Here is a 23,005-nt window from a genome sequence, read left to right as displayed (position 1 = left end):
AACTAAGTAAAAAAAATTATGTCATAGATGTAGATTTATTAGAGGTTTGAGCTAATGAACAATGTCGGAGTTTCCCTTTAACAAAGTCTATGTTAACTACAACGGCAGGAAAGGTTAAACGGGTTCCTTAGCGTTTCTCTAATCCTCTACATTCAGAAATCAGCAGGCGATGCTCACAATGCAACATGTCGATTTTTCCAGGGTAAAGTACTAATTTCTAATAGCTAAAAAACAACATTTTATAATGAACTGGTTAATTTTTATGGATATTTATTTGTATTTATTATATAAGGCTTTCTTATATTCACCAATGTAAAATCAAAGGCTAGAAGTATTTTGTGTAGGTGTGATGTACTTCAGAGAGAAATTTCCAATTAAATATTTTGTTATGTTGCTCGCTGCCTCTTAAGAGCTCGTAGAATGTGGAGTAGTCATCGGCTCGCAGCATGTTTCATGACTATTCTTACGTTCGTACACGCTCCGCTGCTAAATGGTTACTTTACAGGGGTCACATGATCCGTCGGAACCGCTAATGATAAAGTTAAGTTCTGCTCGAGTTACGAAGTTGAAGTTATTACCATTGGAAATGCTCAGCTGTATCCCGTAGTGTTATATTATATAACTGCACATTATGTGTATAACTGGTGCCGGTGATGGGGAGATCCTTAGATATAATCTCAATATCCCACTAATGGTGGAGGATGCCGGCACTGCTTCCCTGCTTCCTGTCACACAGTTATGGCATTTGCCTGCAGCATCCAGGGCATTTTTAACACATGGTGGACGCAGTGCAGAGGTTTCATGAATGCCCGACTTTTAACATTGTTAATTTTCTTACATTGTCTACACAATCATTTAAAGAACAATTCGATTTATTTCGAGACATTTTCTTTTAGACACAATAAGAAAGGTTTGGACTTACAGGTGACGTCTTCTCTGATTGGAATCGTTCACTTTCCCTGTTCTTATGTATCTGGCCCCGATTTCCATGACATGGGCATAACTTTTCCCCCAATCAGACCCGCCCCTCCAGATCAAAACTCCAACATCAGATCCCCCATAGATAAGCCATTCCCCAGATCAGACATATATTTAAAAATAAAAAGCCTTTACTTATTACTCCTCCGTCTTCTCTTGTCCGCAGGGTGCCCACTCCGGATCCTCTCAGGCTGCCACATCAGATGGTCTACAGAGGTCATACAGAGGATATGCAATATCAAGATGTTGTATGCAGCGAGACACAGACCATCTGATGTGGCAGCCTGAGGGAATACGGGCGGACCCCCTTCCCCTCTGGGCATGATTGCGGTTGCACTACCTGTGAAGATATCATTACGGCACTACTCCATGATGAGTTCTTACAGCCATGACTCAATAATGCCACTAAAAAACAATTGTGGCAGATAGTGACCCAAAAAGTAATAGTATCCTACACATTAAAAGTGCTTTTTAGGCCCCACACAGCAATAATGCCCCCTTTTGTGCTCCCCACATGCAGAATTAATGCCACTTTTGTGCTCATCCAAAGTATTAAAAGTTAGTTGAAAATACCTTGAAAAAATACTTATTCTTGCATAACCCCATTCCTACCAATAGCAGAGCATAGTGAAGCAGGACTGCTCTGTGTACCCTAGTGAAGGCGACATGATGTAGTGACGTCATTACACCGCCTGTGATGGCCGCTGATACCTTGTGCTCTTATCAGCCCAGCGCAGGTGGCACAATGCTGTCACTGTATTATGCCGCCTGCCCCGACCCCAGTCACCCGTGGCCTACTACAGAGAATGGCGGGGCTCTGAGGACACGGATAGAGTTGAAAGTGGTGTCGGTGCCGGTACTTGCATATTTATAGCTCCCATTGAGATCGGTATTAGTGTATAAATCCACATGTAGTGAGTTCCCTCTAGTAGTTGCTCAGGCGAGCGGTTCTTGGTCGAGTCCTTGGTCAACAGAGTCCTAGTGGGCTCCTTTGTTTAGCCCATCCTCAGTAGGTTTACCCAGATATCCATGGGCTCCTCCAAGCTCAATGGGCTCTGGTATCTGCCCAGGTTTACCTGATCCTGCTTCCATTAAGACCCCTAACCGAGAAACCCCATGATATCACAAAACAAAAAAGTTTTTCTTCCTTGATCTTGACATATAGTAGTAAGAGGTTCACGTGTCAAGACGGTGGAATCGTGGATATGGGACTTTACTGATTTTTTGCATTGTAAATAAAGGATCCATGCGTGCTAACAACCGGTTGAGGTCACATCTGTACTTCAGAGGTTAATCTTGGGTTATTCATGGCAAAATCCTGTAGAGACGCTAATCGGCGACTGCTGGGAAACATTATGTCACAGTTTCATTGGTGTAAACCGCTGCTGTGTTAAGCATTTTTCCATCGCTTGGCTAGCTTGATTCTCCGTATACTGCTTGCTGTTAAGCTTCTGCTTTCATATTATGTGACTGCAAGGATCAGTGTGGCCCAAAGTTCTGTATAGACACCTGGAAACGTGTCTGACACCCTGTGGGCCTATGTCCTTGAGGGTTAGATTATAGGAGGTGCAAAAGGGGCAAGTGCCCTCGAGCCTCCACATCTAGTGGCCGCCACCCCTCAAAACAATTCACAGCATGGGCTAAGTACTAGTCCCTGCTGGATCGGCATCGACAGACTTCAAAACTTGTTGATTTATTAAAATGCTCTACAGCACTGTTAATATGGGCAATGTGAGAGGGTATTTGGGCACTGTATGGTCGTATTATGTGGGTAAAGTATAACACTTTGTGCACTGTATGTGTAATGTCGGGGTAGGGAGACAGACAGGTGAGCCCTAATCTACCCGCCTCTCAGTCCCTGCCTACTTGCACGACCCGTCCTAGGCAACGGCGTACAACTGGGCGACGGTCCCTACGCTCAATATGTGCACGACAGACAAACAGACAAGGGTACACAGAAGCTAAGGGAAATGGGGCAGTTGCCCACGGCAATACCGTGAGCAACAAGAGTAGTGAACGAGCTGAGTCAAACCAGGAGTGTACGAGGTACCAAACGCAGAGCAGGAGTATAGTCAGTAAAGCCAGGGTCGATATGAAGCAGAGGTCAATAGTAATAGCAGGAACAGCAGAGCCAGGAAACAAGAGAGAATCACAGGCAAAGACAAGAAGCAAATGAAGGTATAAATAGACAGAGGGCGGGAGCTAGAACCGTCTGGCCAGGCTGTGATAGGTTCTCCCACTCCTCAGCCTACCAGCCTGAGTGGTAGCAGATCGAGTCACTCAATCAGACCTAGGAGCAGGTGCAGACTGATTAACCACGGGCGTCGACACAGAATGTGTATCTGGTAGATCCTTTACAGTATGGTAGTGTTATATAAGTAATGTATAAGCACTCTTATTTGGGCACCTTATGGTGGTATTGTGTAAGTACATGTAAGACTGTATTATATAGAAAAGTATGTATGATTTAATCAGGTGATATGTGGCAATATACTTTAGACACTATATATTACTAATATTTGGGCACTGAATGGTTATGTAATTTGGGCACTGCATAGTGATATTTGGCAATGGATGGGTATGTTATTCGAGGACTTGATATAGTAGTATTATTTGGTAATGTATGGTTATTATTTGGGCACTGCATAGTGCTATTATTTGGCACTGTTTGTTTATGTATTTTGGGCACTGTATAGTGGTATTATGTAGCACTGTATGGTTATTTGGGCACTGCATAGTGGTATAATTGGGCACTATTTAGTTATGTTATTTGCATAATGGTATTGGGCACTATTTGGTTATGTTTGGGCACTGCATAGTGGTATTATTGGGCACAATATGGTTATATTATTTAGGCACTGCATAGTGGTATTATTTAGCACTGCATGGTTATGTTATTTGGGCACTGCATAGTGGTATTATCAAGCACTATTTGGTTATGTTATTTAGGCACTGCATAGTGGTATTATCGGGTACTATTTGGTTATGTTATTTGGGCACTGCATAGTGGTATTATCAGGCACGATTTGGTTAGGTTATTTGGGCACTGCATAGTGGTATTATCAGGCACTATTTGGTTATGTTATTTAGGCACTGCATAGTGGTATTATCAGGCACTATTTGGTTATGTTATTTGGGCATTGCATAGTGGTATTATTGGGCACTATTTGGTTATGTTATTTGGGTACTGCATAGTGGTATTATCAGGCACTATTTGGTTATGCTATTTAGGCACTGCATAGTGGTATTATTGGGCACTATTTGGTTATGTTATTTAGGCACTGCATAGTGGTATTATTGGGCACTATTTGGTTATGTTATTTGGGCACTGCATAGTGGTATTATGGGGCACTATTTGGTTATTTTATTTGGGCACTGCATAGTGGTATTATTGGGCACAATTTGGTTATGTTATTTGGGCACTGCATAGTGGTATTATCAGGCACTATTTGGCTATGTTATTTAGGCACTGCATAGTGGTATTATTGGGCACTATTTGGTTATGTTATTTGGGCACTGCATAGTGGTATTATGGGGCACTATTTGGTTATGTTATTTGGGTACTGCATAGTGGTATTATCAGGCACTATTTGGCTATGTTATTTAGGCACTGCATAGTGCTATTATTGGGCACTATTTGTTTATGTTATTTGGGCACTGCATAGTGGTATTATTGGGCACTATTTGGTTATGTTATTTGGGTACTGCATAGTTGTATTATGGGACACTATTTGGTTATTTTATTTGGGCACTGCATAGGGATATTATCAGGCACTATTTGGTTATGTTATTTGGGCACCGCATCGTGGTATTATCGGGCACTATTTGGCTATGTTATTTAGGCACTGCATAGTGGTATTATTGGGCACTATTTGGTTATGTTATTTGGGCACTGCATAGTGGTATTATGGGGCACTATTTGGTTATGTTATTTGGGCACTGCATAGTGGTATTATCAGGCACTATTTGGCTATGTTACTTAGGCACTGCATAGTGGTATTATTGGGCACTATTTGGTTATGTTATTTGGGCACTGCATAGTGGTATTATGGGGCACTATTTGGTTATGTTATTTGGGTACTGCATAGTGGTATTATCAGGCACTATTTGGCTATGTTATTTAGGCACTGCATAGTGGTATTATTGGGCACTATTTGGTTATGTTATTTGGGAACTGCATAGTGGTATTATCGGGCACTATTTGGTTATGTTATTTGGGCACTGCATAGTGGTATTATCAAGCACTATTTGGTTATGTTATTTAGGCACTGCATAGTGGTATTATCGGGTACAATTTGGTTATGTTATTTGGGCACTGCATAGTGGTATTATCAGGCACGATTTGGTTAGGTTATTTGGGCACTGCATAGTGGTATTATCAGGCACTATTTGGTTATGTTATTTAGGCACTGCATAGTGGTATTATCAGGCACTATTTGGTTATGTTATTTGGGCATTGCATAGTGGTATTATTGGGCACTATTTGGTTATGTTATTTGGGTACTGCATAGTGGTATTATCAGGCACTATTTGGTTATGTTATTTAGGCACTGCATAGTGGTATTATTGGGCACTATTTGGTTATGTTATTTAGGCACTGCATAGTGGTATTATTGGGCACTATTTGGTTATGTTATTTGGGCACTGCATAGTGGTATTATGGGGCACTATTTGGTTATGTTATTTGGGCACTGCATAGTGGTATTATCAGGCACGATTTGGTTATGTTATTTGGGCACTGCATAGTGGTATTATCAGGCACTATTTGGCTATGTTATTTAGGCACTGCATAGTGGTATTATTGGGCACTATTTGGTTATGTTATTTGGGCACTGCATAGTGGTATTATGGGGCACTATTTGGTTATGTTATTTGGGTACTGCATAGTGGTATTATCAGGCACTATTTGGCTATGTTATTTAGGCACTGCATAGTGGTATTATTGGGCACTATTTGTTTATGTTATTTGGGCACTGCATAGTGGTATTATGGGGCACTATTTGGTTATGTTATTTGGGTACTGCATAGTTGTATTATGGGACACTATTTGGTTATTTTATTTGGGCACTGCATAGGGGTATTATCAGGCACTATTTGGTTATGTTATTTGGGCACTGCATAGTGGTATTATCAGGCACTATTTGGCTATGTTATTTAGGCACTGCATAGTGGTATTATTGGGCACTATTTGGTTATGTTATTTGGGCACTGCATAGTGGTATTATGGGGCACTATTTGGTTATGTTATTTGGGTACTGCATAGTTGTATTATGGGACACTATTTGGTTATTTTATTTGGGCACTGCATAGGGGTATTATCAGGCACTATTTGGTTATGTTATTTGGGCACTGCATAGTGGTATTATCAGGCACTATTTGGCTATGTTATTTAGGCACTGCATAGTGGTATTATTGGGCACTATTTGGTTATGTTATTTGGGCACTGCATAGTGGTATTATGGGGCACTATTTGGTTATGTTATTTGGGTACTGCATAGTTGTATTATGGGACACTATTTGGTTATTTTATTTGGGCACTGCATAGGGGTATTATCAGGCACTATTTGGTTATGTTATTTGGGCACCGCATCGTGGTATTATTGGGCACTATTTGGCTATGTTATTTAGGCACTGCATAGGGGTATTATTGGGCACTATTTGGTTATGTTATTTGGGCACTGCATAGTGGTATTATGGGGCACTATTTGGTTATGTTATTTGGGCACTGCATAGTGGTATTATCAGGCACTATTTGGCTATGTTACTTAGGCACTGCATTGTGGTATTATTGGGCACTATTTGGTTATGTTATTTGGTCACTGCATAGTGGTATTATGGGGCACTATTTGGTTATGTTATTTGGGTACTGCATAGTGGTATTATCAGGCACTATTTGGCTATGTTATTTAGGCACTGCATAGTGGTATTATTGGGCACTATTTGGTTATGTTATTTGGGAACTGCATAGTGGTATTATCGGGCACTATTTGGTTATGTTATTTGGGCACTGCATAGTGGTATTATCGGGCACTATTTGGTTATGTTATTTGGGTACTGCATAGTGGTATTATCAGGCACTATTTGGTTATGTTATTTAGGCACTGCACAGTGGTATTATCGGGCACGATTTGGTTATGTTATTTAGGCACTGCATAGTGGTATTATGGGGCACTATTTGGTTATGTTATTTGGGAACTGCATAGTGGTATTATGGGGCACTATTTGGTTATGTTATTTGGGTACTGCATAGTGGTATTATCAGGCACTATTTGGTTATGTTATTTAGGCACTGCATAGTGGTATTATTGGGCACTATTTGGTTATGTTATTTAGGCACTGCATAGTGGTATTATTGGGCACTATTTGGTTATGTTATTTGGGCACTGCATAGTGGTATTATGGGGCACTATTTGGTTATGTTATTTGGGCACTGCATAGTGGTATTATCAGGCACGATTTGGTTATGTTATTTGGGCACTGCATAGTGGTATTATCAGACACTATTTGGCTATGTTATTTAGGCACTGCATAGTGGTATTATTGGGCACTATTTGGTTATGTTATTTGGGCACTGCATAGTGGTATTATGGGGCACTATTTGGTTATGTTATTTGGGTACTGCATAGTGGTATTATCAGGCACTATTTGGCTATGTTATTTAGGCACTGCATAGTGGTATTATTGGGCACTATTTGTTTATGTTATTTGGGCACTGCATAGTGGTATTATGGGGCACTATTTGGTTATGTTATTTGGGTACTGCATAGTTGTATTATGGGACACTATTTGGTTATTTTATTTGGGCACTGCATAGGGGTATTATCAGGCACTATTTGGTTATGTTATTTGGGCACTGCATAGTGGTATTATCAGGCACTATTTGGCTATGTTATTTAGGCACTGCATAGTGGTATTATTGGGCACTATTTGGTTATGTTATTTGGGCACTGCATAGTGGTATTATGGGGCACTATTTGGTTATGTTATTTGGGTACTGCATAGTTGTATTATGGGACACTATTTGGTTATTTTATTTGGGCACTGCATAGGGGTATTATCAGGCACTATTTGGTTATGTTATTTGGGCACCGCATCGTGGTATTATTGGGCACTATTTGGCTATGTTATTTAGGCACTGCATAGGGGTATTATTGGGCACTATTTGGTTATGTTATTTGGGCACTGCATAGTGGTATTATGGGGCACTATTTGGTTATGTTATTTGGGCACTGCATAGTGGTATTATCAGGCACTATTTGGCTATGTTACTTAGGCACTGCATTGTGGTATTATTGGGCACTATTTGGTTATGTTATTTGGGCACTGCATAGTGGTATTATGGGGCACTATTTGGTTATGTTATTTGGGTACTGCATAGTGGTATTATCAGGCACTATTTGGCTATGTTATTTAGGCACTGCATAGTGGTATTATTGGGCACTATTTGGTTATGTTATTTGGGAACTGCATAGTGGTATTATCGGGCACTATTTGGTTATGTTATTTGGGCACTGCATAGTGGTATTATCGGGCACTATTTGGTTATGTTATTTGGGTACTGCATAGTGGTATTATCAGGCACTATTTGGTTATGTTATTTAGGCACTGCACAGTGGTATTATCGGGCACGATTTGGTTATGTTATTTAGGCACTGCATAGTGGTATTATGGGGCACTATTTGGTTATGTTATTTGGGAACTGCATAGTGGTATTATGGGGCACTATTTGGTTATGTTATTTGGGTACTGCATAGTGGTATTATCAGGCACTATTTGGTTATGTTATTTAGGCACTGCATAGTGGTATTATTGGGCACTATTTGGTTATGTTATTTAGGCACTGCATAGTGGTATTATTGGGCACTATTTGGTTATGTTATTTGGGCACTGCATAGTGGTATTATGGGGCACTATTTGGTTATGTTATTTGGGCACTGCATAGTGGTATTATCAGGCACGATTTGGTTATGTTATTTGGGCACTGCATAGTGGTATTATTGGGCACTATTTGGTTATGTTATTTGGGCACTGCATAGTGGTATTATGGGGCACTATTTGGTTATGTTATTTGGGTACTGCATAGTGGTATTATCAGGCACTATTTGGCTATGTTATTTAGGCACTGCATAGTGGTATTATTGGGCACTATTTGTTTATGTTATTTGGGCACTGCATAGTGGTATTATGGGGCACTATTTGGTTATGTTATTTGGGTACTGCATAGTTGTATTATGGGACACTATTTGGTTATTTTATTTGGGCACTGCATAGGGGTATTATCAGGCACTATTTGGTTATGTTATTTGGGCACTGCATAGTGGTATTATCAGGCACTATTTGGCTATGTTATTTAGGCACTGCATAGTGGTATTATTGGGCACTATTTGGTTATGTTATTTGGGCACTGCATAGTGGTATTATGGGGCACTATTTGGTTATGTTATTTGGGTACTGCATAGTTGTATTATGGGACACTATTTGGTTATTTTATTTGGGCACTGCATAGGGGTATTATCAGGCACTATTTGGTTATGTTATTTGGGCACCGCATCGTGGTATTATTGGGCACTATTTGGCTATGTTATTTAGGCACTGCATAGTGGTATTATTGGGCACTATTTGCTTATGTTATTTGGGCACTGCATAGTGGTATTATGGGGCACTATTTGGTTATGTTATTTGGGCACTGCATAGTGGTATTATCAGGCACTATTTGGCTATGTTACTTAGGCACTGCATTGTGGTATTATTGGGCACTATTTGGTTATGTTATTTGGGCACTGCATAGTGGTATTATGGGGCACTATTTGGTTATGTTATTTGGGTACTGCATAGTGGTATTATCAGGCACTATTTGGCTATGTTATTTAGGCACTGCATAGTGGTATTATTGGGCACTATTTGGTTATGTTATTTGGGAACTGCATAGTGGTATTATCGGGCACTATTTGGTTATGTTATTTGGGCACTGCATAGTGGTATTATCGGGCACTATTTGGTTATGTTATTTGGGTACTGCATAGTGGTATTATCAGGCACTATTTGGTTATGTTATTTAGGCACTGCACAGTGGTATTATCGGGCACGATTTGGTTATGTTATTTAGGCACTGCATAGTGGTATTATGGGGCACTATTTGGTTATGTTATTTGGGAACTGCATAGTGGTATTATGGGGCACTATTTGGTTATGTTATTTAGGCACTGCATATTGGTATTATGAGGCACTATTTGGTTATGTTATTTAGGCACTGCATAGTGGTATTATCAGGCACGATTTGGTTATGTTATTTGGGCACTGTGTAGTGGTATTATTGGGCACTATTTGGTTATGTTATTTGGGTACTGCATAGTGGTATTATCAGGCACTATTTGGTTATGTTATTTAGGCACTGCATAGTGGTATTATTGGGCACAATTTGGTTATGTTATTTGGGCACTGAATAGTGGTATTATCGGGCACTATTTGGTTATGTTATTTAGGCACTGCATAGTGGTATTATTGGGCACTATTTGGTTATGTTATTTAGGCACTGAATAGTGGTATTATCGGGCACTATTTGGTTATGTTATTTGGGAACTGCATAGTGGTATTATCAGGCACTATTTGGCTATGTTATTTAGGCACTGCATAGTGGTATTATTGGGCACTATTTGGTTATGTTATTTGGGAACTGCATAGTGGTATTATGGGGCACTATTTGGTTATGTTATTTGGGCACTGCATAGTGGTATTATCAGGCACTATTTGGTTATGTTATTTAGGCACTGCATAGTGGTATTATTGGGCACTATTTGGTTATGTTATTTGGGCATTGAATAGTGGTATTATCGGGCACTATTTGATTATGTTATTTAGGCACTGAATAGTGGTATTATCGGGCACTATTTGGTTATGTTATTTGGGCACTGCATAGTGGTATTATCAGGCACTATTTGACTATGTTATTTAGGCACTGCATAGTGGTATTATTGGGCACTATTTGGTTATGTTATTTGGGAACTGCATAGTGGTATTATGGGGCACTATTTGGTTATGTTATTTGGGCACTGCATAGTGGTATTATCAGGCACGATTTGGTTATGTTATTTAGGCACTGCATAGTGGTATTATTGGGCACTATTTGGTTATGTTATTTGGGCATTGAATAGTGGTATTATCGGGCACTATTTGATTATGTTATTTAGGCACTGAATAGTGGTATTATCGGGCACTATTTGGTTATGTTATTTGGGCACTGCATAGTGGTATTATCAGGCACTATTTGACTATGTTATTTAGGCACTGCATAGTGGTATTATTGGGCACTATTTGGTTATGTTATTTGGGAACTGCATAGTGGTATTATGGGGCACTATTTGGTTATGTTATTTGGGCACTGCATAGTGGTATTATCGGGCACTATTTGGTTATATTATTTGGGCTCTGCATGGCAGTATTGTGCATTCTATGGTAGTTTTATTATAATGTAACTGTTAATTTTTTTTACCTTTCTAGCCTTGTATATATCCTATTATAAGTAAGCGCGGGGGGGGGGGGGGGGTCCTTCACACAATTTTTTTGTTGTCTAGCGACATCGACAAGCTGTTCCAGCACTGCTTTCCCTGCACCTTTTTTATTTTTTTCGTTTTCTTTTACTTCCTTGCTCTTACTTTTTTCTCTACTTCTGTATCTTTATTGAATTATTGAACGTCGTTTGCATATAATTGACAAGGTTTTGAAATGTGTCCTCATTTATATGCTGATCTTATCAATGGCCCACCTTCAATAAATGATATTTTATATTTACCTTGAACAATGGTAGACTATCCTTCACCCGAGGCAAATATTCAGTTGGGTGCCTTTCCCTATAAAGTAATACATACATCTACCTCGCACAGGTATTTTTAGATAGCACCAGGTGATTAAGTAGGGGGGTGCATGAATAGGGGCCCAACCCACTATCAATTGTAGAAAGTATTACGCACACCAATAGGGTTAAATTTGCAGATAAAAATATTTGATTTCTCATACCAGGGTGCAACGTTTCGGTCCAAACACAAATCTTTCTCAGGCACTAGAAATTCATGATAAATAGACGTGTGTTATTACCATATAATTGCAGAGTATGCGAAAGATCAAATAATATTACAAGAGATAAGGTATATACATATATACACAAATATACAAGGTGGACATACAATGCGGGAGGAAACGGATCAATGCGGTCACAAGTCTCAGTCTATGCTGTCCTGTCTGGTGCATATGTGATTGAAATGAGGAAAGGGAAGCTGCCAATGCTGCATATGTCCAACGTCGGGATATGGCGTGATGTATAGTATCCCTATACATGAATATAGTCCGCCAGCAACTCTGGACATACTGAGTTAAGGTACATATGTGTTTGTCTGGGGTAATCTCAGAACAATCCCACTGAGGTATTTCGGCTCAATATGGTAGAAGGCACGGTTTGAGGGAGGCATAAACACATATAAGGTGTACTGGAGCAATGTTAGTCAATGTAGTCAGTATATTGTAATACAATGTGGGGTATAGTTTGAGGGAGGCGTCTCTCTCTCTGGAGGACCCGTCCTGAACTGTATTACACAGACAACACATTGATATGAATGGATACTTTGTAATACTTCATTTCTCCTGTGGTGGCGCTGCAGGGAAATTGAATCCTTACTGCCAGGTTTCCCCACAGTTTACAGACGATCGGTGGGGGAGCCAGCAGGGGGACACTTTGTGATCTGCTTATTGTCAAGGGATTGTTCTAACAAGTAGGGATTGTCCAAAGCCAGGAACCCCTTTAACCTGACACTTCTGTTTGGATACCCCTTTTTTTTTTTTTTAAATAACTCTGGCTGATCGTGCCAAAAGCACTCAGCTCTCCCTCCCTCTTAGCTTTGCTTCTGGATTTTACTATTTCCTAAGGCCTGATGCACACGAATGTGTTTTTGTGTCCGCAATTCATCCCCAAAAGTTCAGATGAATTGCGGACCCGTTCATTTCTATGGGCCCATACACATGACCATGGTTTACACGGACCATGTGGGGGCCGCAGTTGTGGCCCGCAAAAACACAGGACAAGTCATTTTACGGTCCGCAATTGCGGTCCGGCACCATTCAAATGAATGTACATTTTTTGTATGCATGATCAGAGATGGCGGACGGCCCGCGGATGACACACCGCGGCCGTCCGTGCCCATAATCATGGCTGCGGCCGTGTGCATGAGGCCTAAATGCTGGAATTATACAACCTCTTACATCACTCTCTGTAACTACACAATGTCCGTGCACCTTTTTAGGGGGTCCTGGGCAACAAGCAAAGTAGACCCCCATGCTTTGTAATTTTAGCCCACATAATACCACCATATAGTGGCCAAATAATAGGCAGTATCCAAACAAAGTACCCTAATAATACTGCAATTCAGTTCCCAGATAACACTACCATACAACGCTAAACAATACTGGGTAGTTTTTAATTTGCTCCTGGGGTTCCTGTCCTTGGGGATTGGCAATTGCCCAGCTTGACACCCTTAAAACCGACCCTCCACTGCGCAGCCCGATCCTTGTGTGTTTTCTGTGGTTTACAACTTTTCCTAGGACAAATATATGAACCGTTCATTGCAGGATTTACAAATCGGTTACATGACATTAAACTGTTAGGGCATGACCACACATGGCGGAATTCCTCCGCAACTGTCCGCATCAATGCCGCACCTAATCCGGGTTGCGGATTACGGCTGCGGATCTGCACAAAATGTGCAGAAAATTGATGCGGACTGGCCGCTGCGGACTGCAGGAAAAGTGCTTCTCTTCTCCCTATCAGTGCAGGATAGAGAGAAGGGACAGCACTTTCCCTAGTGAAAGTCAAAGAATTTCATACTTACCGGCCGTTGTCTTGGTGACGCGTCCCTCTTTCGGCATCCGGCCCGACCTCCCTGGATGACGCTCCAGTCCATGTGACCGCTGCAGCCTGTGCTTGGCCTGTGATTGGCTGCAGCCGTCACTTAGAATGAAACGTCATCCTGGGAGGCCGGACTGGAGACAGACGCAGGGAGTTCTCGGTAAGTATGAACTTATGTTTTTTACAGATACATGTATATTGAGATCGGTAGTCACTGTCCCGGGTGCAGAAACAGTTACTGCTGATCGCGTAACTCTTTCAGCACCCTGGACAGTGACTATTTACAGACGTCTCCTAGCAACGCTCCCGTCATTACGGGAGCCCCATTGACTTCCTCAGTCTGGCTGTAGACCTAGAAATACATAGGTCCAGCCAGAATGAAGAAATGTCATGGTAGTAAAAACAATACGCTCCGCAGCACACATAAGATCTGCGGACTTCATTGCGGAATTTTGACTCTCCATTGAAGTCAATGGAGAAATTCCGCCATGAGTCCGCAACCAGTCCGCCACTGCTCCGCAACAGACAGAGCATGCTGCGGACACCAAATTCCGCTCCGCAGCCTATGCTCCGCAGCGGAATTGTACGCATCGTGTAAACGAACACTGCTAAATTAAAGTGAAAGTCAATGGAGAAACGGCTCCGCTGCGGATTAACGCTGCGGAGTGTCCGCAGCGGAATTTAAGTGAAATTCCGCTATGTGTGAACCCGCCCTTACACACAATAATTTATAGAGATCTCGGGTCCTGATATCTTGACTTGTCACAACCTGGATAGTTTTTCCAATGTTATGTGGTTAAATGCCAGACTTTCAGCTATTGGGTCAGATGCATTTGGTTTTGTGTTTAGTCTGACATCTAGTGGCCTCGAGGTAACATGACGCGTGTACGTTTAGGTGGAACAAATATTTCTAATTGATAGAAAAAAAGCAAAGTGACTGTAGCAACGTTTACTGATATTACGGAAGAATTATGTGAGAAACTAAAGTCATTTACCCAAACATTTCAATTAAGAGATTTCCACCAAAAATGATAAATTGCGCATATATTAGTAAATTAGAAGTTAGAGATGTTGTAATTTTTTGGTTTGTTTGCGACGGATATTTTGGCAGAAGTGATAACCGGAAGTGCAGCCATATTGGTTGTCATCTTTGAATTAGTTTATGTGAAACTGATGGTAAGGTTACGTTCACACTGCGTTCATCATGTACGTTTGGCGTATACGCCAAGTTTATCCATAGGGTATAATGGTCCAGACGTATGCCAAAAATGGAATTGACTAATTTCGGATTTACTAAGGTTTCCAGTATTTTTGACGGCAAGATTAGCGCAGACTGCAAGGACAACATTTGCATGTAGCTTGTATGTTCTCTCTATGTTTCCGTGGATTTCCTCAGTGTTCTCCTGTTTCCTCCCACGCTCCAAAAATGTACGGGTAGGTTAATTGTCATCTTAGGATATTAGCATTAGTCTGAGATAGGGGAAATAGATTGTGAGTCCCATTGGGGATAGGGGCTGATGTGAATGGTGACAATCTCTGTACAGCGCTGTGGAATATGTTGGTGCTATATAAGTAAAAGGAATTAAATAAAACAAATGAGGTCTGTCAGTATCCATTCAAAAACCGGATCCAGCATAGCTGTTATGGCTGACACACCCCGCTCTAATAGCGGAGATCAGAGAAAGCTCCGTTCTCCATCATCTAACCCTTTTTATGCAGCGATCAATTCTGGAAGGATTACACTGACAGGTAACACCTATATATAGTTAACATAGGATCCACCATTCATAATAGACTGACCCTTCCTGTTCTGTAGACTGACCCTTCCTGTTCTGTAGACTGACCCTTCCTGTTCTAAAGAGATCACTTCTCACTGTCATCCTATTATCTCAGGCAGGATTACACTGGCAGGTAACACCTATATATAGATAACACAGGATCCACCATTCATAATAGACTGACCCTTCCTGTTCTGTATAGATCACTTATCAGCAGTCATCTCATTATCATCACTGGCAGGATTACACAGATAAGTGATCTCTACAGAACAGGAAGGGTCAATCTATTATGAATGGTGGATCCTGAATTATCTATATATAGGTAACCCTGCCTGTGATGATAATGAGATGACGCGGGAAAGCGATTTCTACATAACAGGAAGGGTCAGTCTATTATGAGGCTCAGTGGCCAGTGTGAAACTGTATATCAGCATTTCAGACATGGAAAATGTAAAAAAAATAACCAAAAATGTAAAAAATATATGTTTAAGAAAAATGCTTGATTTTAACAATAGGTAATTTTTTGATGACACATTCCCTTTAAGGGGGTTAATGTATAATGCATATGCAATGTGAGCAGAGAGAAAAATTTTGTAGAGCCACGCAGGTAAAGGTCGCCATCTAGTGGTAATTTAAATAACCCAAACTGCTCCTACTAAAAAAAAAGAATTTTTTTGCAAGTTGCCTGTGACTACCTCCCTCATAAGGAATCAATGAGGTCACATGACCGTTGCGGTAATACCTAGATTTTAACACTACTCATGGGCTACCAAAAATCACTTAAACCAGTTCTCCATAGCGGAAATTGCATGTGAATATCCCACTTATTTAATGGTGTACGATCATAGCGTGATATCGTGTGACATTGCATGTAATGTTTTCCTATGGGATTGCATAAAATTGCGATTTTATGTAATATCACAATGCAATTTTAATATTTTTACGTTCCCTTCCCATGCTATTTTCTGCAAAGCAATATCTCATAAAATCATAACATACTCATAGCATATGATCCGTTTCTGCGGAGCCCCAGACTGATAAATTTAGGTGCAATGTGTATTGAGCCACAACAATTAACCGCAACTGCAATGGAAACCACAAGTTAAACTACTTTGCAACGTGTCATTGAAACCGTTTTAGAATGGGATCGGGAATGGGTATCAGGGGACCTCTGTTCTCCCCAAAAAATAGGTGCTGGAACCCCATGTATTATACATTTTTGGCATCCTGTGGATATAAGGATTGGAAAGCCATTTTAATATATTAATAAGACGCATGATAAGAACTACAGATCTGTCAACAGCAGCTTGCTGACAGTTTCCAGGTAGCAATAGTAGATGTTTTTGTCGATATTATAGTCCTAGCTGGATGTGAACATGCTGCATTTTTTTTCTCTCCAGAAATACCGTTATCAAGATGAGGACTCCCCTCCGCATGACCATTCCTTGCCGAGACTAACCCATGATATGCAAGGACCTGAGCTTGTCCACGTGTCTGAGAAGAACTTGTCCCAAATAGAAAATGTCCATGGTTATGTGATGCAATCGCATATATCTCCTCTAAAGGTAGGTCTAAGGGATTCCTTCTATCACATTGATTCTTTGGAGTTTGGCTATAGTCCTGGAGGCTTACGTATAACCCAAGTGAGGAGGGCATGTTGACAGTCTCCAGAATCTCAGGCTGCCAATCACTACGACCGGGAGTACCATAAAAAATCCCAAATAACTTAACAGAATCAATTTACTGCCATATAGCTCATTTTCATGTCTCACATTATTTCAATTTTAATGTTACAGAGCTCCAAATCCCCTGCATAAACATTGCAAAAGGATAAAAGTCTTACAAACTGCAGCCACCACTAGGTGGCGCTTAAGAGCTTACTGCATACTGTTTATACATTGAACGTCATAATAAAACGGTATGCAGTAAGCTCCCCCTAGTGGTGGCTGCAGCAAGCAATCAGAATTGTATCATTCAACACTATGTTTATGTAGGGGATTTGGAGCTCTGCGTCAGGAAAAACTGAGCTCCGACCGCTGTAGATATATTTTTATATTATTGGCACGGGACTATAAAGCTGAGCTCTGTCTTAATTAATAAAATCGGTTTCTTTGTAATTTGCATTGTCGCACTTTTGAGTTTTTCTTCATTGTTTTCTAGATGCTTCTACAGCATACTTCTTAGGAAAATTTTAAAAAATAAATAAAGGAGACTATCAGCAAGTTGAGGCTCTCCCTCAATGTTGGACCATGTTTGTCACATTAACAGCGTGCATTTCCCATTTAATAACAATTACTGTACTTTAATGTACAGAGGGTCCGAGACTGGGACAGATTCTTAACCAGTCAATTGACTGAAATACGTCAGTTTGTCAAAGAAGGAAAGTGTCAGCGTTGATTAATGACATCATAGGTGTTCAGGCTATATATACAGTCAAGCACTTTACATGCTGGGAAAATGTGACATCATCAATGCGGTTTTTCATAGGAGAGTGAAACGACTATATTGTATTATGTTGAGTGAGTTATAGTAACTGTTGTTATCCAGCATTGATAGACTATGTATCCATCTCACGTAACATGACAACACTGCTGACTTGTACTGTACACAGATAATAATGTGTCTGCCACTTACATTACTATTAATATGTATACAGTAGAGCTCTCCACAACCACATGTAGCAGAGACGGATTTGAAATGTAACTCTTTGGAGCTGTATTTTTTAGGCTGGGTTCACACGTGGCGGAATTTCACTTGAATTCCGCTGCGGACACTCCGCAGCGTTAATCCGCAGCGGAGCCGTTTCTCCATTGACTTCCACTTAAATTAAGAAGTGTTCGTTTAGACGATGCGTAAAATTCCGCTGCGGAGCATAGGCTGCGGAGCGGAATTTGGTGTCCGCAGCATGCTCTGTCTGTTGCGGAGCAGTGGCGGACTGGTTGCGGACTCATGGCGGAATTTCTCCATTGACTTCAATGGAGATTCTAAATTCCGCAATGAAGTCCGCAGCTGTCATGCACATGTTATGTGTGCTGCGGATGCGTCTTGCTTTTTTGCCATGACATTTCTTCATTCTGGCTGGACCTATGTATTTCTAGGTCTACAGCCAGACTGAGGAAGTCAATGGGGCTCCCGGAATTACGGGAGCGTTGCTAGGAGACGTCAGTAAATAGTCACTGTCCAGGGTGCTGAAAGAGTTAAGCGATCGGCAGTAACTGTTTCTGCACCCTGGACAGTGACTACCGATCCCAATATACAGCAACCTGTCAAAAAAATAGAAGTTCATACTTACCGAGAACTCCCTGCTTCTGTCTCCAGTCCAGCTTCCCAGGATGACGTTTCAGTCTAAGTGACGGCTGCAGCCAATCACAGGCCAATCACAGGCCAATCACAGGCGGTCACATGGACTGCCGCGTCATCCAGGGAGGTAGGGCTGGATGCCGAAAGAGGGACGCGTCACCAAGACAACGGCCGGTAAGTATGAAATTCGTTTGCTTTCACTAGGGAAAGGGCTGTCCCTTCTCTCTATCCTGCACTGACAGAGAGAAGGGAAGCCCTTTTCCCGCAGTCCGCAGCAGCTAGTCCGCATCAATTTACTGCACATTTTGGGCAGATCCGCAGCCGTAATCCGCAACCCGGATTAGGTGCGGCATTGATGCGGACAGTTGCGGAGGAAATCTGCCACGTGGGGGCATGCCCTTATTATAATAGTATGTTTCTCAGCACTCCTACTGTGTATATTTGTGTGTGTGTGTATATATATATATATATATATATACATATATATATATACACACACACACACACACACACACATACACACATTCTTGTCCATCGGGGCAGTATCATAGTACTTATATTGTTGTATATAGGGGCATTATTATAGTAGTTATATTCTTGTTTATAGGGGGCAGTATTATAGTAGTTATATTCTTGTATATAGGGGCAGTATTATAGTAGTTATATTCTTGTATATAGGAGCAGTATTATAGTAGTTATATTTTTGTATATAGGGGGCAGTATTATAGTAGTTATATTCTTGTATATAGGAGCAGTATTATAGTAGTTATATTTTTGTATATAGGGGCAGTATTATAGTAGTTATATTCTTGTATATAGGGGGCAGTATTATAGTAGTTATATTTTTGTATATAGGGGCAGTATTATAGTAGTTATATTCTTGTATATAGGAGCAGTATTATAGTAGTTATATTCTTGTACATAGGGGCAGTATTATAGTAGTTATATTCTTGTATATAGGAGGCAGTATTATAGTAGTTATATTCTTGTATATAGGGGCAGTATTATAGTAGTTATATTCTTGTATATAGGGGGCAGTATTATGGTAGTTATATTCTGGTATATAGGGGGCAGTATTATAGTAGTTATATTCTTATATATAGGGGGCAGTATTATAGTAGTTATATTCTTGTATATAGGAGACAGTATTATAGTAGTTATATTCTTGTATATAGGGAGCAGTATTATAGTAGTTATATTCTTGTATATAGGAGACAGTATTATAGTAGTTATATTCTTGTATATAGGGAGCAGTATTATAGTAGTTATATTCTTGTATATAGGGGCAGTATTATAGTAGTTACATTCTTGTATATAGGGGGCAGTAATATAGTAGTTATATTCTTGTATATAGGGGGAAGTATTATAGTAGTTATATTCTTGTACATAGGGGGCAGTATTATAGTAGTTATATTCTTGTATATAGGAGTAGTATTATAGTAGTTATATTCTTGTATATAGCGGCAGTATTATAGTAGTTACATTCTTGTATATAGGGGGCAGTATTATAGTAGTTATATTCTTGTATATAGGGGGAAGTATTATAGTAGTTATATTCTTGTACATAGGGGGCAGTATTATAGTAGTTATATTCTTGTATATAGGGGGCAGTATTATAGTAGTTATATTCTTGTATATAGGGGGCAGTATTATAGTAGTTATATTCTTATATATAGGGGGCAGTATTATAGTAGTTATATTCTTGTATATAGGAGACAGTATTATAGTAGTTATATTCTTGTATATAGGGAGCAGTATTATAGTAGTTATATTCTTGTATATAGGGGCAGTATTATAGTAGTTACATACTTGTATATAGGGGCAGTATTATAGTAGTTACATTCTTGTATATAGGGGCAGTATTATAGTAGTTATATTCTTGTATATAGGGGGCAGTATTATAGTAGTTATATTCTTGTATATAGGAGCAGTATTATAGTAGTTATATTCTTGTATATAGGAGCAGTATTATAGTAGTTATATTCTTGTATATAGGAGCAGTATTATAGTAGTTATATTCTTGTATATAGGAGCAGTATTATAGTAGTTATATTCTTGTATATAGGGGGCAGTATTATAGTAGTTATATTTTTGTATATAGGAGCAGTATTATAGTAGTTATAGTCTTGTATATGGGGACAGTATTATAGTAGTTATATTCCTGTCTATAGGAGGCAGTATTATAGTAGATATATTCTTGTATATAGGGGCAGTATTATAGTAGTTATATTCTTGTACATTGGGGCAGTATTATAGTAGTTCTATTCATGTATATAGCGGCAGTATTATAGTAATTATATTCTTGTATATAGGGCACAGTATTATAGTAGTTATATTCCTGTACATAGGGGGATTAATATACACCGTGTTCCAAATTATTATGCACATCGGATTTAAGTGTCATAAACATTTAATTATTCATTTTTCAATTAAACTCATGGATGGTATTGTGTCTTAGGGCGGGTTCACACATGGCGGAATTGCACTTAAATTCCGCTGCGGACACTCCGCAGCGTTAATCCGCAGCGGAGCCGTTTCTACATTGACTTTCACTTTAATTTAGCAGTGTTCGTTTACACGATGCGTACAATTCCGCTGCGGAGCATAGGCTGCGGAGCGGAATTTGGTGTCCGCAGCATGCTCTGTCTGTTGCGGAGCAGTGGCGGACTCATGGCGGAATTTCTCCATTGACTTCAATGGAGATTCAAAGTTCCGCAATGAAGTCCGCAGCTGTCATGCACATGTCATGTGTGCTGCGGATGCGTCTTGCTTTTTTTACTTGACATTTCTTCATTCTGGCTGGACCTATGTATTTCTAGGTCTACAGCCAGACTGAGGAAGTCAATGGGGCTCCCGTAATGACGGGAGCGTTGCTAGGAGACGTCAGTAAATAGTCACTGTCCAGGGTGCTGAAAGAGTTAAGCGATCGGCAGTAACTGTTTCTGCACCCGGGACAGTGACTACCGATCCCAATATACATGTATCTGTAAAAAAAAATGAAGTTCGTACTTACCGAGAACTCCCTGTTTCTGTCTCCAGTCCGGCCTCCCAGGATGACGTTTCAGTGTAAGTGACGGCTGCAGCCAATCACAGGCCAAGCACAGGCTGCAGCGGTCACATGGACTGCCGCGTCATCCAGGGAGGTCGGGCTGGATGCCGAAGGAGGGACGCGTCATAAAGACAACGGGCGGTAAGTATGAATTTCTTTTACTATCACTAGGGAAAGTGCTGTCCCTTCTCTCTATCCTGCACTGATAGGGAGAAGGGAAGCACTTTTCCCGCAGTCCGCAGCAGCTAGTCCGCATCAATTTTCTGCACATTTTGTGCAGATCCGCAGCCGTAATCCGCAACCCGGATTAGGTGCGGCATTGATGCGGACAGTTGCGGAGGAATTCCGCCATGTGTGGTCATGCCCAAAGGGCTCTTTGGATCATTGTAAATAATCTCAGATACCTGTGATAATTAGTTTGCCAGATGTGCCCAATCAAAGGAAAACTACTTAAGAAGGACGTTTCATATTATTAAGCAGGCCACAGGTTTCAAGCAATATGGGAAAGAAAAAGGATCTCTCTGCTACCGAAAAGCGTGAAATAGTGCAATACCTTGGACAAGGTATGAAAACATTGGATATTTCAAGAAAATGTAAGCGTGATCATCGTACTGTGAAAATATTTGTGGCTGATTCAAAGCACAGACGGGTTCGTTCAGATAAAGGCATAATGAGGAAGGTTTCTGCCAGACAAATTAATAGGATTAGGAGAGCAGCTGCTAAAATGCCATTGCAAAGCAGCAAACAGGTATTTGAAGCCGCTGAAGCCTCTGGAGTCCCGCGAACCTCAAGGTGTAGGATCCTCCAGAGGTTTGCAAGTGTGCATAAAACTATTATTCGGCCACCCCTAAAGAATGATCACAAGCAGAAACGGTTGCAGTGGGCTCAGAAATACATGAAGACTAATTTTCAAACCGTGTTGTTTACTGATGAGTGCCATGCAACCCTGGATGGTCCAGATGGATGGAGTAGTGGATGGTTGGTGAATGGCCACCATGTCCCAACAAG

The 23,005-nt window shown here is 40.5% G+C and overlaps 1 protein-coding gene across 7 annotated transcripts in view; it reads left to right on the top strand.

Moving 5' to 3' along the window:
- Positions 1-23,005, top strand: part of DLG2 (discs large MAGUK scaffold protein 2) — a 1,355,189-nt gene that overhangs the window by 580,788 nt on the left and 751,396 nt on the right. For all 7 annotated transcript variants that reach the window (XM_075851397.1, XM_075851403.1, XM_075851399.1 and 4 more), the window contains one exon: positions 17,049-17,213. In XM_075851397.1, coding sequence (XP_075707512.1) covers positions 17,049-17,213 — 165 coding nt within the window. The remainder of the gene's footprint in view (positions 1-17,048; positions 17,214-23,005) is intronic.

The sequence above is a fragment of the Rhinoderma darwinii genome, chromosome 2 (assembly GCF_050947455.1).
Source record: "Rhinoderma darwinii isolate aRhiDar2 chromosome 2, aRhiDar2.hap1, whole genome shotgun sequence".
Classification (NCBI taxonomy): Eukaryota; Metazoa; Chordata; class Amphibia; order Anura; family Rhinodermatidae; genus Rhinoderma; species Rhinoderma darwinii.
Note: the sequence above shows the minus strand (reverse complement) of the source record. Positions and strands in the feature narration are given on the sequence as shown.